We start from the raw sequence: 12104 nt of genomic DNA on the forward strand, positions 1-12104 counted from the left end.
CCCCGCTGTCCCTAAAACAGTGCTGGCACAGAGTCGGCGCACGGTGGCCGTTCTGTGGACAGATGAATGAACGCATGAATGCCAAGCAGACGAGCGGAGGGGAGCTGAGATGGACGTGGAGGACGCTGGTACAGGGTGGGCGAGCGTGGGCACTCTGGTGGCTCCAGGGACCTCCTAAGTGCTCTGGTCGCAAGGGTCAGCTCAGAAGTGGTGGTGCTCAAGAGAAGCCCACGGGGCCGGCCACATGGCCTACTGGCTAAGGGACCCAGGTACCACATGCCAACAGTGGTTGGAGTCCGGGCCCTGGCGGCTTGAAAAACATGCCAGGCACATGTGCGTGTCTGCCCACAATCCCTGCAGGGTGAAGAACGGAGAAGGGATGGCTGTGCGGCCATGCCCTGCCGAGACTTTCTCCCACTCCCCTCATGCTCCCCTTGCTCTCTGGCAAGCACACGTGCCCTCTGGGGAAAAAAGAAAGAAAGAAAACACACGCACGCACGCACACACACACACGCGCGCGCGCGCACACACACACACACCCCGAAACAGACCTTCAGAGCTGCAGCCCCTTTAACTGTGGGCTTGGAGCTGAGTCTTCCCTGTCAGGACCCCAAGCGTGAAGACCTCAGCCATGAAGCAGCTCCTGAGATTCCCCCAGCCCGGGCTCAGGCTCCTCTCCACCTGCCACCCGGGCTTTAGCTGAGTGCCACAGCAGAAGGGACAGCAGCCAGTGTCCCCTGTAGCTAGCTGTTCCTCGCAGAGTAAACATCAAGTTAACGAGAGCGCTTGGGCCCGTGCCCTCAGGGCAGCTGAAGTGGCAGCTTCAAGGGAAGCCGCAGCCATGAATTATTTGAGCAAACTGGAAGCTTCCTGGGAGGCTTGGTTGAACTGCCCTGGCTCTCCCCGGGAAGGGCCCCGGGCAGCCCTGACCCTGGGTGCAGGCTGGGCCAGGAGCAAGTTCCTGGCTTTGAAGACTGATCTGGTGGCTCTCAACCTGTCAGGTAGGAAGTCCCCTGGGAGTTGTAAAGGCCCCCTGTCCAGGCTGCACGGCAGGGTGGAGTCCAGAGATAGCATTTTCAAGCTCCCAGGCAGCACAGCCAGGGTGGGAACTGGGCCGACCAGGGTCCCTCCTGCCTGCACCTTGGCATCGCTTGGTGGCCTCACCCAGGCCGATTGAATAGCTGGCGCTTTTTAAAGCTTCTACGCTGTTCCGGTCCGCAGCTGGGGTTGGAAACCCCAGGTTAGACGGCGTCCAGCTGGGGTTGGCGTGGAGGACTCAGACAGGCCCAACCAGCGCATCCCTGAGTGTCACAGGAGGAGGGACAGGACGGACAGGGACAGCTTTCATTGCCAGGCCTTTTCTGGGCAGCTGCTCTAAGCACTGACTCTTTTTTAACATTTGCTTGAAGGCGTGTGTGCATGTCTGAGAGAAGCAGAAAGAGAAGGTGAGAAAGCCCCGCCCGGGGAAAAGGGCCAAGCCGCAGTCCCTTCTCCACCCCCCCATCAGGGTTTTGTGCATACACGCACACGCTCCATGTGCTTTTCTGTTTCTTCTGTTGTTCTTTTATAGAGTGTCTATTTTATTCGTTTGTACTAATACACCCTCAGTATTACAAAAGCAATTTAGCAGGAGTCTTCCTGCCAATATTCGCGTCATCTGAATAGCACCAACAGAACTATGCATTTCCATGTGTTTCTCTTTTCTTTCTTTTTTCTTTCTTTCTCTTTAAGAATTATTTACTTATTGGGACCAGCAGTTGGCGTAATGGCTATGTCACGGAACTCCCATGTAGTCGACCATGGTTCAAGTCCTGGACCAACTCGTGCTGGGGGCATGTGCGTGCGTATCCTTGATCCCGAGTAGACAATGGAGGAGAAGGGGTTGCAGTATGGCCATCCTCCCTGGGGCATGATTTCTTACTTTCTGTCTCTCTGTCTCTCCAGTGAATGCACACATCCTATAGTAAAAATCTCTCTCTCTCAAAAAAAAAAAAAAGAATTATTTACTTATTTCATTCCTTTTTTTTTTTTTTTTCAATTTAACCAGAGAGAGAGAGAAAGGGAAAGCAAGAAAGCAAGCTCCCAGGTCCGGGGATCAAACTGCAATCAGCCATGTGGGAGTCTGGCACCTTACCCACCACGCTGCCTCCCAGCCCCCTCCTGTATATTTTTCCTTTTTTTTTTTTAACTTTAAGAGGGTTTTTTTGCTTTAGGGGTTGCCTTAGGGTACATGTTCCTGATGAAGAGAGAAAGGGACAGTGAGCAGGAAAGTGAGGTGGCCACACCGCAGTCCCTTCTCCATTCTCCTCCTGGGATCTTGGGCCCACGTGCACACAAGCCACCACCCCGCCCCCTCAGTCTGAAGCCACCAGGGCTGGGACGCAAACTGCGGTCGGCCATGCGGGAGTCCAGTGACGTAACGGCCATACCACCTGCCGGCCCCTCCCTGTGTGTTTTTCAAGTTGGTGCCGTGAGATCCAGCACCTTAGCCGCCGTACCCCCGGCTGGCCCAGCGCCTCATCTGAGTTAGCCTCATCTCACAGACAACGGAGCAGGCTCAGAAAGGCCCAAGGCCACACAGCAACCAGTGTCAGAGCCAGGACACAGACACGGGTCCGGCTGATTCTGAATCTACTTTCCCGCCACCCAAGCCGAGACCAGGGCTCCAGCAGTGCTCAGACGGGCTCCTGGGGGCAAGGAGCACTGGGCCCGAGTCTCTGGTTACCCTCTCCTTTAATCCGCAGGGCTTATTCTCCCACTTTAGAGATGAGTAAAGTGAGTCTTCAGAAAAGTGACGTCACTTGCCCAGAGTCACCCCACTTTCCATCCTGGAGCCGGGACTCAGACCCAGGTTCCCGCTTCCCCGGAAGCTCTTGGCTCTGCCTCTTGCTGTGGAAAACCTTCACCCGTCCTCGCGTTCCGCCCAGTTTTGAAAGCCCTGTTTTGTTTTGCTTTTTTCCTTTCCAATCTTTGCGTCTGCTCATCTCAAGTGGATCTTCAAGGAAATCCTGGTTGGTATTTCCTCTTCACTGAGTTACTTAGCTTGGGGTTGAACCCAAGAGGAGAGAGCCCGTGAGAGGTCCCCGGGGTGCAGGGGTAGCTCTGGGCTCGCCCTGACGTCTGTGTTCTCTTCTCAACGTTGGCAACTGCTGACTGAAGCAGGCATCGGGCCTGGCCCGCCTTGGCAGCCCTCCGGCCCTGCGTGCAGCATGCAGAGAAGCTGCCAGGACCCCGTGCAGCCCGGACCGGCTATGCCCAGGAGCCAGGCCGGGCCCAGAGTGGTCCCCAGTCCCCAGCTCAGGTCCGACAGGTCCACAGGACTTGTGTGTCCCGCACGGGGAGCAGGTGCCCTGGCAGGTCACACCGCCAGTGACTCCCATCTGCTTGTGCAGGGCCTGCAGCCAGCCCGCTGGCCCTGGGCCTGCCTGCAGGGGGAAGGGAGACGCAGACTGTGGGGCGGGTATTGTGTGAGCAGCATCCATATGCCGGGCACCAGTTGGATGGCTCCTGCCGTCACACGGCGCCAGGGAGTCCTGGGGGACACAGATCCAACAGCAGTGTCACCAGGCGGGGCAGCGCTGACAGCAGGGCTGAGAGGAGCAGGGTGGCAGTGCCAGTGGAGCTGGAGTAGGCCGGGAGGACGGAGGGTGGGGGGTAGATGGGGGAATGGGCACCAGCAAACCCCCAGAGCCGGAGAAACCGCACCCTTCCCAGAGTCCAACCCGACCTCACCCTGCAGAGAAGACCCCCCCAAAGCTTTTGATCTTGCCCCCTCAATTCATTACATTTGAATGCCGATCGCAGATGGTAACCCAGTGTCTGATTGTGGGGAAGTCTCTGCACTGACAGCGGGCCAAGCAGGTCCAGGCCTGTGCATGCACTGCCGTGTCCCCGCGCCCAGGCCTGTCCGTGCACTGCCGTGTCCCCGTGCCCAGGCCTGTCTACACACCTGTGTCCCCGTGCCCAGGCCTGTCCGTGCACACCTGTGTCCCCACGCCCAGGCCTGTCCGTGCACTGCCGTGTCCCCGCGCCCAGGCCTGTCCGTGTACGGCCGTGTCCCCACGCCCAGGCCTGTCCATGCATGCCTGTGTCCCCAGCGCCCAGGCCTGCACATGCACAGCCATGTCCTCGTGCCCAGGCCTGCGGGCCTGACACGCCCCGGCCATGTCCTCGTGCCCAGGCCTGTCTGTGCACAGCCGTGTCCCCACACCCAGGCCTGTCTGTGCACAGCCGTGTCCCCACGCCCAGGCCTGTCTGTGCACAGCTGTGTCCCCGCGCCCAGGCCTGTCCGTGCATGCCTGTGCCCCCACACCCAGGCCTGCGCGTGCACGGCCGTGTCCCCGCACCCAGGCCTGTCCGTGCACGGCCGTGTCCCCGTGCCCAGGCCTGGCGTGAGGAGACAACCAGTGGCTCGCAGAGTATTTGAAGTGGGAGGGACGTCTGTGAACTGAGGCACAGGTGGCCGGGGAGGGCAGGGGAGTCCTGGACAGGAATTCTAGTAGCCAGCTGTGCTGGGCCGTGCTGGGAAACGGGCCACCTTGGCCAGTTCTGACGCCCTGTGGGGGAGCTGGCGCCACTGCCCCACTTCATACAGGGGGACTGAGGCACGGAGAGCACTTTCAACCCCCCAGTGTCACACAGCTGGGACCTGGGTGGGATCTGGACCCCAGGGGTCTGTGCTTAGGGGTCATGGCAGTAGGTCAGGTGAAGCCTCGGTCCAGAGGGTAGAGCCGGGAGGCCCTGCTGGACTTCGCTCTAAGGGCAAGTGACACCACTGAAGGTTTGAAGCGGGCCGCAGTGTGACCTAAGTCGTCATTTACAGGGTGCAGAGACCCCCCGTGCAGGATGGGTTGGAGGGATAAGCGTGCAGCCGGGCCTGGGCGGGTCCCAGGGCTCCCCACTGTGCCAGGTCCCTCCAGCCCATGGGGAATGGCCTCGTGGCGGGGAGCGGCTGCTTCCGTCATCTTGGTGTCCAAGCTCTGGGGACAACAGCCTGGGCGTGGGCACAGGATGACCTCATGCCCGACAGCCCCTCCCTGGGAGCCCCTTCCTGCCAAGGGCAGAGGCTGTCGGGTGTGCGAGGGGCAGAGCTCTGGCATCCGAGGTCCTGATCCTCGTGCAGGTGTGGCGGGGCGACTCAGGACAGGCCACTCCACCCCGTGTCCACGTAGGGTGCCACGGCCCGTGCGCATTGTGGGCACTAAGGGGTTTGTGTGACAGAGACCGTGGAGAGCAGCTCTGAGCTTTCTGCAGGCCCTTCCCAAGAATCCCAACCGAAGGCGCGAAGACGCACACCCACACCAGCGGGAGGCATTTTAGCGGCCCTTCTGCAGGCCAGCGGGGCTTCCAGCTAAGATTTCCTAAGAGAGGACGCAGTGGAGGGCATTACTCTTCTTAGAAGAGTTGATTTACATGTTTCCTAAAATGTAGGAGACTCGGGACCAGCAGTTGGCATAATAGCTATGTCACTGGACTCCCATGTAGTCAACCACGATTTGAGCCCCAGACCGGTGGCTTAAACTCACGCTGTGTACGTGCGTGCCCAAGATCCTGAGAGAATGGAGGAGAAGGGATTGTGACGTGGCCATCCCCCCTGGGGGGCTGATTTCTGTCTCTCTCTCTCTCTTTCTGGCGAGCGCACGTGCCCTATAGCAAACCCCCCCCCCAGGAAGAAGACTCACGGCCGTGTAAGAGACTGGGGCGATTAGGAGCCTCCCAGCAGCCCTCGGGCCTCAGTGGTGGTTGGGTGGCCTGGACATGGGGCTGGGCAGAGCCGCGCCTGCTGCTGTCTCCAGAATGCTCACTTCCCGCCCCCTCCCCTCTCTGTGCCCTCCCACGCTCTCCCCTGCCCACGCCCACCCTGACCCCAGGCCATAGAGACCTACTTGCTGAACGTCTCTCCGGGGGGCCTGACCTACATTGCCGAGTGGCGAGGGGGCATCCTGGACCACAAGATGGGGCACCTGGCCTGTTTCTCCGGGGGCATGATTGCCCTGGGCGCTGAGGATGCCAAGGAAGAGAAGAGAGCCCACTACCGCGAGCTCGCAGCCCAGATCACCAAGACGTGCCACGAGTCCTACGCCCGCTCAGGTAACCCGGGGGTCGGGGTGGCAGCGGGGCTGAGGCTGGGCACTGGGGACGTGGGGAAGGACAGAGCGCCAGCGAGCGAGGCCCGTGTCGGGGAGCCTCCTCATAGGAGTATGCAGGCACTGAGTGGGGGTGTGCCCTCAGACTCCAAGGTTGCACCCCAAGTTAAGGGAGCGAGGGAAGATACACCAAGCACTGTGGGTGCCAGCTGCTGTCGGACCCTTGCCACTATGCACAGGTGGGGAAATAGACCCAGAGGAGACTTGGGCACCTCCCCGAGGGATGCGGAGTCAGGGGTCCCGCGGCCCCCGAGGCAGTGTTAACGTCCTCTTACTGGGTCCCCTGCTCCCAGACGCCCTCTGCCCTCCCCAGGACCTCTCCACGAGTCCACCTGCACCACCAGCCTCTCTGACCTCCGATCCCCCGCAGCAGGCAGAGCCATGGTAAAGAGATGGGCCCACTCCTCGTTTAATGTTTTAAGTTTCTTTATTTCCTGAATGAGAGGTGGGCACGACCATGGGCCTTTGTGCTGGGATCCACCCCAGCAGCCAGCCCTGGATCGCCGCCGGCAGACTCAGGAAGGCCCCCAGACGAGAACCCAGAGCCTTCCCATGTGGGTCTGGCTGGCCACACGCTGCACGGTAACTGGGCCCCCGTGCTGCCCCCAGTTCCTCGTTTTACACACACAGACTGAGTCAGCCCAGAGCGGGGAAGTGTGCACCCAGTCGTACTGCGCATGAGTAGCCGGGCCGGGGCTGGGCCAGGTCTCTGGTCCCCGGTTCTAAACGGCTCCCACAGCCCAGGAGAGGCTGCTGCTCAGAGCTGCCACCCCAGACGTGGCTGGAGGAGGGGACCCAAGATGTGCAGAAGTCCCCCACCCACGCGTCACTCTGCCCCACCAGCCCGGCGTCCTGGTGGGTTTCCCAGAGTGCAGCGGAAGGGGCAGCCGCCTTCACACAGGGCCAGAGAGGCCTGCGCTGGCCACAGCGTGTCCACGCTCCGGTTCAGTCCGGTTCTCCCGGAGCTGTTTCCAGGAAGCCAGAGATCGCAGCAGGTCCTTACAACTGGTCTTCCGTTCTCTTCAGTGAGCTCGCTCTGCCAGGCCATAAACAAATAGGAAATCTCGGGAATAATAAAAAGCTTGCTATTTGTCTGGGACAATCAGCCCAGACCGTAAACGACAGCCGCTTAATGGAGCGTATTGTCGCTGCCGGCCGGATTGTCCCGCCGACGGCTGTGGCAGGCGCTCTGGCCCTCACGCCATTAGCCGTCGGCACAACGATGGCTCTGACTGCCAGAAGCCACCGGCCGCTGAAAAGACCGGAGGCCAGGGTCCAGCCGATTCCTCTTCCGCGAAGCCCTCCATGGGAGACAGTGTTCTCCGAAGCTCCAGCCCAGCTGGCAAAGCGAGCTGGGGCCTCTCAGGTTCTGAGCCCTGAGGATACAGGACAGCTCACAGGACAGAGCTGGGTGTTCGGCCGACCTGGACAGGGTGTGACGCCTTAGTGAGTGAGGTGTGGCCCACGTAGTCTAAGCTCTGGAGCTGGAGTCACCCCCGTGGGAGGGGCCGAGCACAGCCGGGGAAAGGCGTCAGACAGACGCAGGGTTCGCGTCCCAGCCCAGCCGTGACCGCCGCGTTACCTTGGACGCCTTCTTCGGTCTCCCTGACCCTCGGTTTCCACAGGTGGAAGGAGCCCCGTAGCACCTGCCTAACAGACCTGCACGTCTCACGGTTGAAATGATACATGTAGAGCACCCAGCACCGTCCTTAAAATCGGAAATGGTGGCTGTGGTGACGCGTGCAATTATGGTCACACAGAAAACAAAAATGGCAGCAGATTGTCCAAAACTAAACCAAACACAGCGGAGCCCCGGTATGAGCAGGTGTGACCGGACTGGCACGTCCAAGCCGTTGGCTCTGGAAGGCTGGGAGGGTTCACAGCGCTTCCTTCTTTTCTCTCTCTCTTTTTTTTTTTTTTGATTGATTGATTTGCTCTAAGGCATGCATGTCCCGTCAGCCATGTGGGAGTCCAGTGCCTTAACCACCATGCCACCTGCTCTCCCCAGCAGCAGTTCCCTTTTTAAAAAGAGGGCCTACGGACCAGCAGACGGTGTAGTGGTTAAAGCACTGGACTCCCACATAGTCAAATGCAGTTCTAGTCCTGGACCTGGCAGCTTGAAACTCAAGCTGGGCCCATGTGCGTGCGTGCCCAAGATCCTGAGCAAAGAACGGAGGAGAAGGGATTGCGGCGTGGTCACCCCCCTGGGGAGATTTCACGCTTTCTCTCTGTCTCTCCGGCAAGCGCATGCACCTTGTAGCAAAAAGCTCTCAAAAAATAAAAATAAGAGTGTCTGTGGGGGAAGCATCATTACACAATAGTGTATTCAGGGACCCGCACAGCGGTTAAGGCACTGGACTCCCACGTGGCCAATCACGGTTCACGTCCCAGGCCTGGCTACTTGGTCATTCCAGGCACGTGTGCATGTGTGTGCCCAACATCCCAGGCGTAGAATGGAGAGGATTGGCGTGGCCGTCTCACTTCGGGATCATCTCTCACCTTCCCCCTGTCTCTGTCTCTCTCCGGCAAGCACACACATTCTATGCCAAAACCTTAGAAACAAAAAAGGCCTGAGAAGTCCTGCGGACGCGGGACCGCGTCCCTGCGTTTAACCCACTGGCTCTGAATGTGCTTCGCCCGGAAGCCTCTTTGGCTGGCTTCTGGCTCAGGTGTAGAGCTCTTATGGAAACACACAGCTGGGGACAGTGCCCAGACCCATCTCCCCAGGCTGCTGAGCCGCTGGTTCAGGCTCGGAGTTCGGGCCTGTGCGGGTCCAAGGCCGTGAGGGTCTCGCCTGGCTGGCCTTGGCCGCGCAGTCAGCTGTGCCTGTCCAGGGCCGCCGTGCTGGGCAGTCTGGGTGGGCCCTGGAGGCCTTCCAGGCAGCTCAGTGTCCTGACAGCAGGTGGGGTCTGACCCAGGCCCTCTGCGCGGTCACCCCCACAGACACCAAGCTGGGGCCCGAGGCCTTCTGGTTTAACTCCGGCAGAGAGGCGGTGGCCACGCAGCTGAGCGAGAGCTACTACATCCTGCGGCCCGAGGTGGTGGAGAGCTACATGTACCTGTGGCGGCAGACGCACGACCCCATCTACAGGGAGTGGGGCTGGGAGGTGGTGATGGTGAGTGTGCCGGGCCGGGGCTGCCCGGAGGGCCCCGACCATTCACAGCCAGGCCCAGGGTGCCCGCGCCTTGGGGGCCTGGGCTCCGGTGTCAGCAGACCGCGCCTGAGCTGCCTGGAGCAGTGGCCACTGCTGGTCCCGCACGTGCTTTCCTGGCCCCAGCTGGGCAGACGGCCGGTGACTGCCATCAGCCAGGAAGCACCTGCCGGGCAGCAGCCCCACCCAGGCGGCCCCCGGCCCCAGAATCCAAGCTGGAAACTGGGCGGGTGTTCACGGCAGCCGTGGAGGTTCCAGAAGGCTCCCTGATGGGTGCTGAGGCCTCCCTGACCCCCTTCCCCTCAACCTCAGGGCCACTTGTACACTGACCAGACGCCACCAGCTCTCAGGCATGGGCTGTCCTAGGCCCTTGTTCTTGCCCAGCCAGGGACCCGCCTCTGTAGACTCTGGGTGTCCAGGCTCCCTTCCTGAGTTCCAGCCTCGGGCAGCACCAGTGGCCTGCCTTGACCTCTGTCCACACTGGGTCAGCCCACCAGATCAGTCCGGCCCCTTCAGGCAGAGAAGCTTCCTCGAGGCTCAGGGCAGGACCGAATGCTCAAGGGGTGCAGGGAGGAGGCTCTCCAGCCCGGGGACCTGGCAGTTGATCCCTGGAAGAACAGTGTGGCCCACCAGGCAGGCATGAGACCAGGGGCCTTCCCTCTCCGGCACTGTCTGCTTCCTCCCTAGGCCCTGGAGACGCACTGCCGGACGGAGGCCGGCTTCTCGGGGATCCAGGACGTGTACAGCAGCCTCCCCAACCACGACAACAAGCAGCAGAGTTTCTTCCTGGCGGAAACGCTGAAGTGAGTCGGGACTTGGGTGCTGCTGGCCTTCCCTGGGGTGGGGTCGGCAGTCCCCGCGTCACCAGCAGTCGGGGTCTGTGGTCACTGCATGTGTGCCATTGGGGGCAACGCCCAGGTGAGCCGGGGCCCGGTCAGTCTCTCCCCTCGGTGAGACCGGGCTGGGGACCCAGCTGGGCCCTGAGCACCACGCAGGTCACTCCTGTCCCACCGGCGCCTCGGGTGACCGGCCACCCTGACGCGAGGTCCTCATCTATGAACGGGAAAAGCACCCACGGCGGCGACGCTGACCAGGGCGCAGCTGCCGGTCAGGGCCTCCGCGGTGCCGCTGGGTGTGGCTCCCACGCGTCCTGGGGCAGGACATCCATACCCCACTTCCTCGTAGGCCCCGGATGCCTTAACCCTGGAGGCCGGGCTGGAGGCGTCAGCTCCCTCCGGTAAAAAGCCTGTGATCGCACCTGGGTCGCTCAAGTGCGGGCCGGGTCAGGGCGGCCAGCCGAGTTCGGACTGGGCATGGTGCTCCGGCCGCCCCCCAAGGGCAGACAAGCTGGCCGGAGGGGGTCCTAGCGGGGTCAGGCAGGGGAGGCCGGCTGGATGTGGGGTCGCAGTTCAAGTAGGGGTTGGGGGCAGGGCTGTGGAGCAGGTCCCTCAGTGTCCCCTTGGCACCCCGTTGCAGCTCTCCACGCAGGTGGGGGGCTCAGGCCCTCCCTGTGCGCTGGCCTCTGCCCTACAGCCCACCCTGCGCAGGGCACTGACCGCTGCGTCCTTCTCCCCACCTGCCCGGGCACAGGTATCTCTATCTTCTGTTCTCTGAAGATGACGTTCTCTCCCTGGAAGACTGGGTGTTCAATACCGAGGCCCACCCGCTCCCGATAAACCACTCAGACAGCTCCGGCAGGGCCTGGCCCCGACACTGACATCCGGCCACCCCAGCCCGGCCCGCGGGGAGGCCTTGACTTCTGAGGGACCAGGACCGCTCCCAAAGGGATTGGGAGCAGGGGCCGCGGCCCGGACCTGTCGGACAGGCGACTTCTTTTCCTCCGTGAGGAAACAGGACGTGGAGACACAGTGATGTCAGACACGGGCCACGGCAACGCCGGGCCCAGGCCCTCCTTCCTCTGGAGAATTTCTATGAAACCCACACTCACCATCCCAGCCCAGGGGACAGGAGCTTTGCACAGCGACCCTGCATCTGACTCAGTTCCTCCAGGTTTTCTGGGGGTTTTGCTTGATTTTGCCTTTCTCTACAGTTGAGTTTTATCATAATTATAAATCTAGTTTTCAGAATCATGCGCTTTCTAGAACGGTGTCATCCTGAGAAGCGAGACCTTGGTTGGTTGCACACGCGGAATCTGCCCCGTCACCTCTACTTTAAATGCCTTTACCCACATCCACTCTCCGTCCAACTGCCATCATCCCCTGCCATTTCAGGAGGGGCTCCCCTTTGGTTTGGGCCTACGTGTCACAAATCACTAGTGCTATTTTCATTATTGTAATGGAAAAATCTGTAAACTAGAATAAAAGACTTTATTGAATAAGAAATCTGATCGGGCTCAGTGCACCTCGGCGACGTCTGGGAGCCCGCAGTGTGGACATGTGACAGTGTAATCCAGAGCAGCTGGCTTCGGGTGTAACTGAGTCAGCGACTCCCAGAGCCTAGGACAGCCCTTCAGCTGGTCCCTTAAATTCGTCCTTGTAGACTCCGGAAGTGGGAGGCCAATCCTTTAGATGGAACTGGATATTCGGACTTAAGTTGAGGTTTGGAAGAGGCCCAGAGAGGATCAGCCGCCTGCCTGAAGTCACACAGCCTCTCGCCGCGGTTTCCTGGCCACCGGGTCCTGTGCTCTCTGCCCCATCCTTCAGCAGGTGTTCGGTGGGTGGACCAGACCGGGGCTGTGAGGCCAGGGGGACAGGTGGGGTAGAGACACACACCGTACAGTCGTGGGGGAGACGGGAGGCAAAGTCCCACGGTAGTGACACGCACCAGGTTGTATGGAGAGCCCCGA

At 60.8% G+C, this 12104-nt stretch overlaps 1 protein-coding gene across 1 annotated transcript in view; it reads left to right on the plus strand.

Annotated features, from left to right (window-relative positions):
• The window catches only part of MAN1C1 (mannosidase alpha class 1C member 1), a 156835-nt gene extending 145195 nt beyond the window's left edge, over window positions 1-11640 (plus strand). The window contains 4 exon segments of the mRNA XM_014591978.2: window positions 5871-6090; window positions 9090-9262; window positions 9986-10101; window positions 10889-11640. Of these exon segments, the coding sequence (XP_014447464.2) occupies window positions 5871-6090; window positions 9090-9262; window positions 9986-10101; window positions 10889-11015 (636 nt within the window). The 3' untranslated portion in view covers window positions 11016-11640.
• The last annotated feature ends 464 nt before the right edge of the window (window positions 11641-12104 follow it).

This window comes from Tupaia chinensis, unplaced genomic scaffold, assembly GCF_000334495.1.
Source record: "Tupaia chinensis unplaced genomic scaffold, TupChi_1.0 Scaffold000628_1, whole genome shotgun sequence".
NCBI lineage: Eukaryota > Metazoa > Chordata > Mammalia > Scandentia > Tupaiidae > Tupaia > Tupaia belangeri.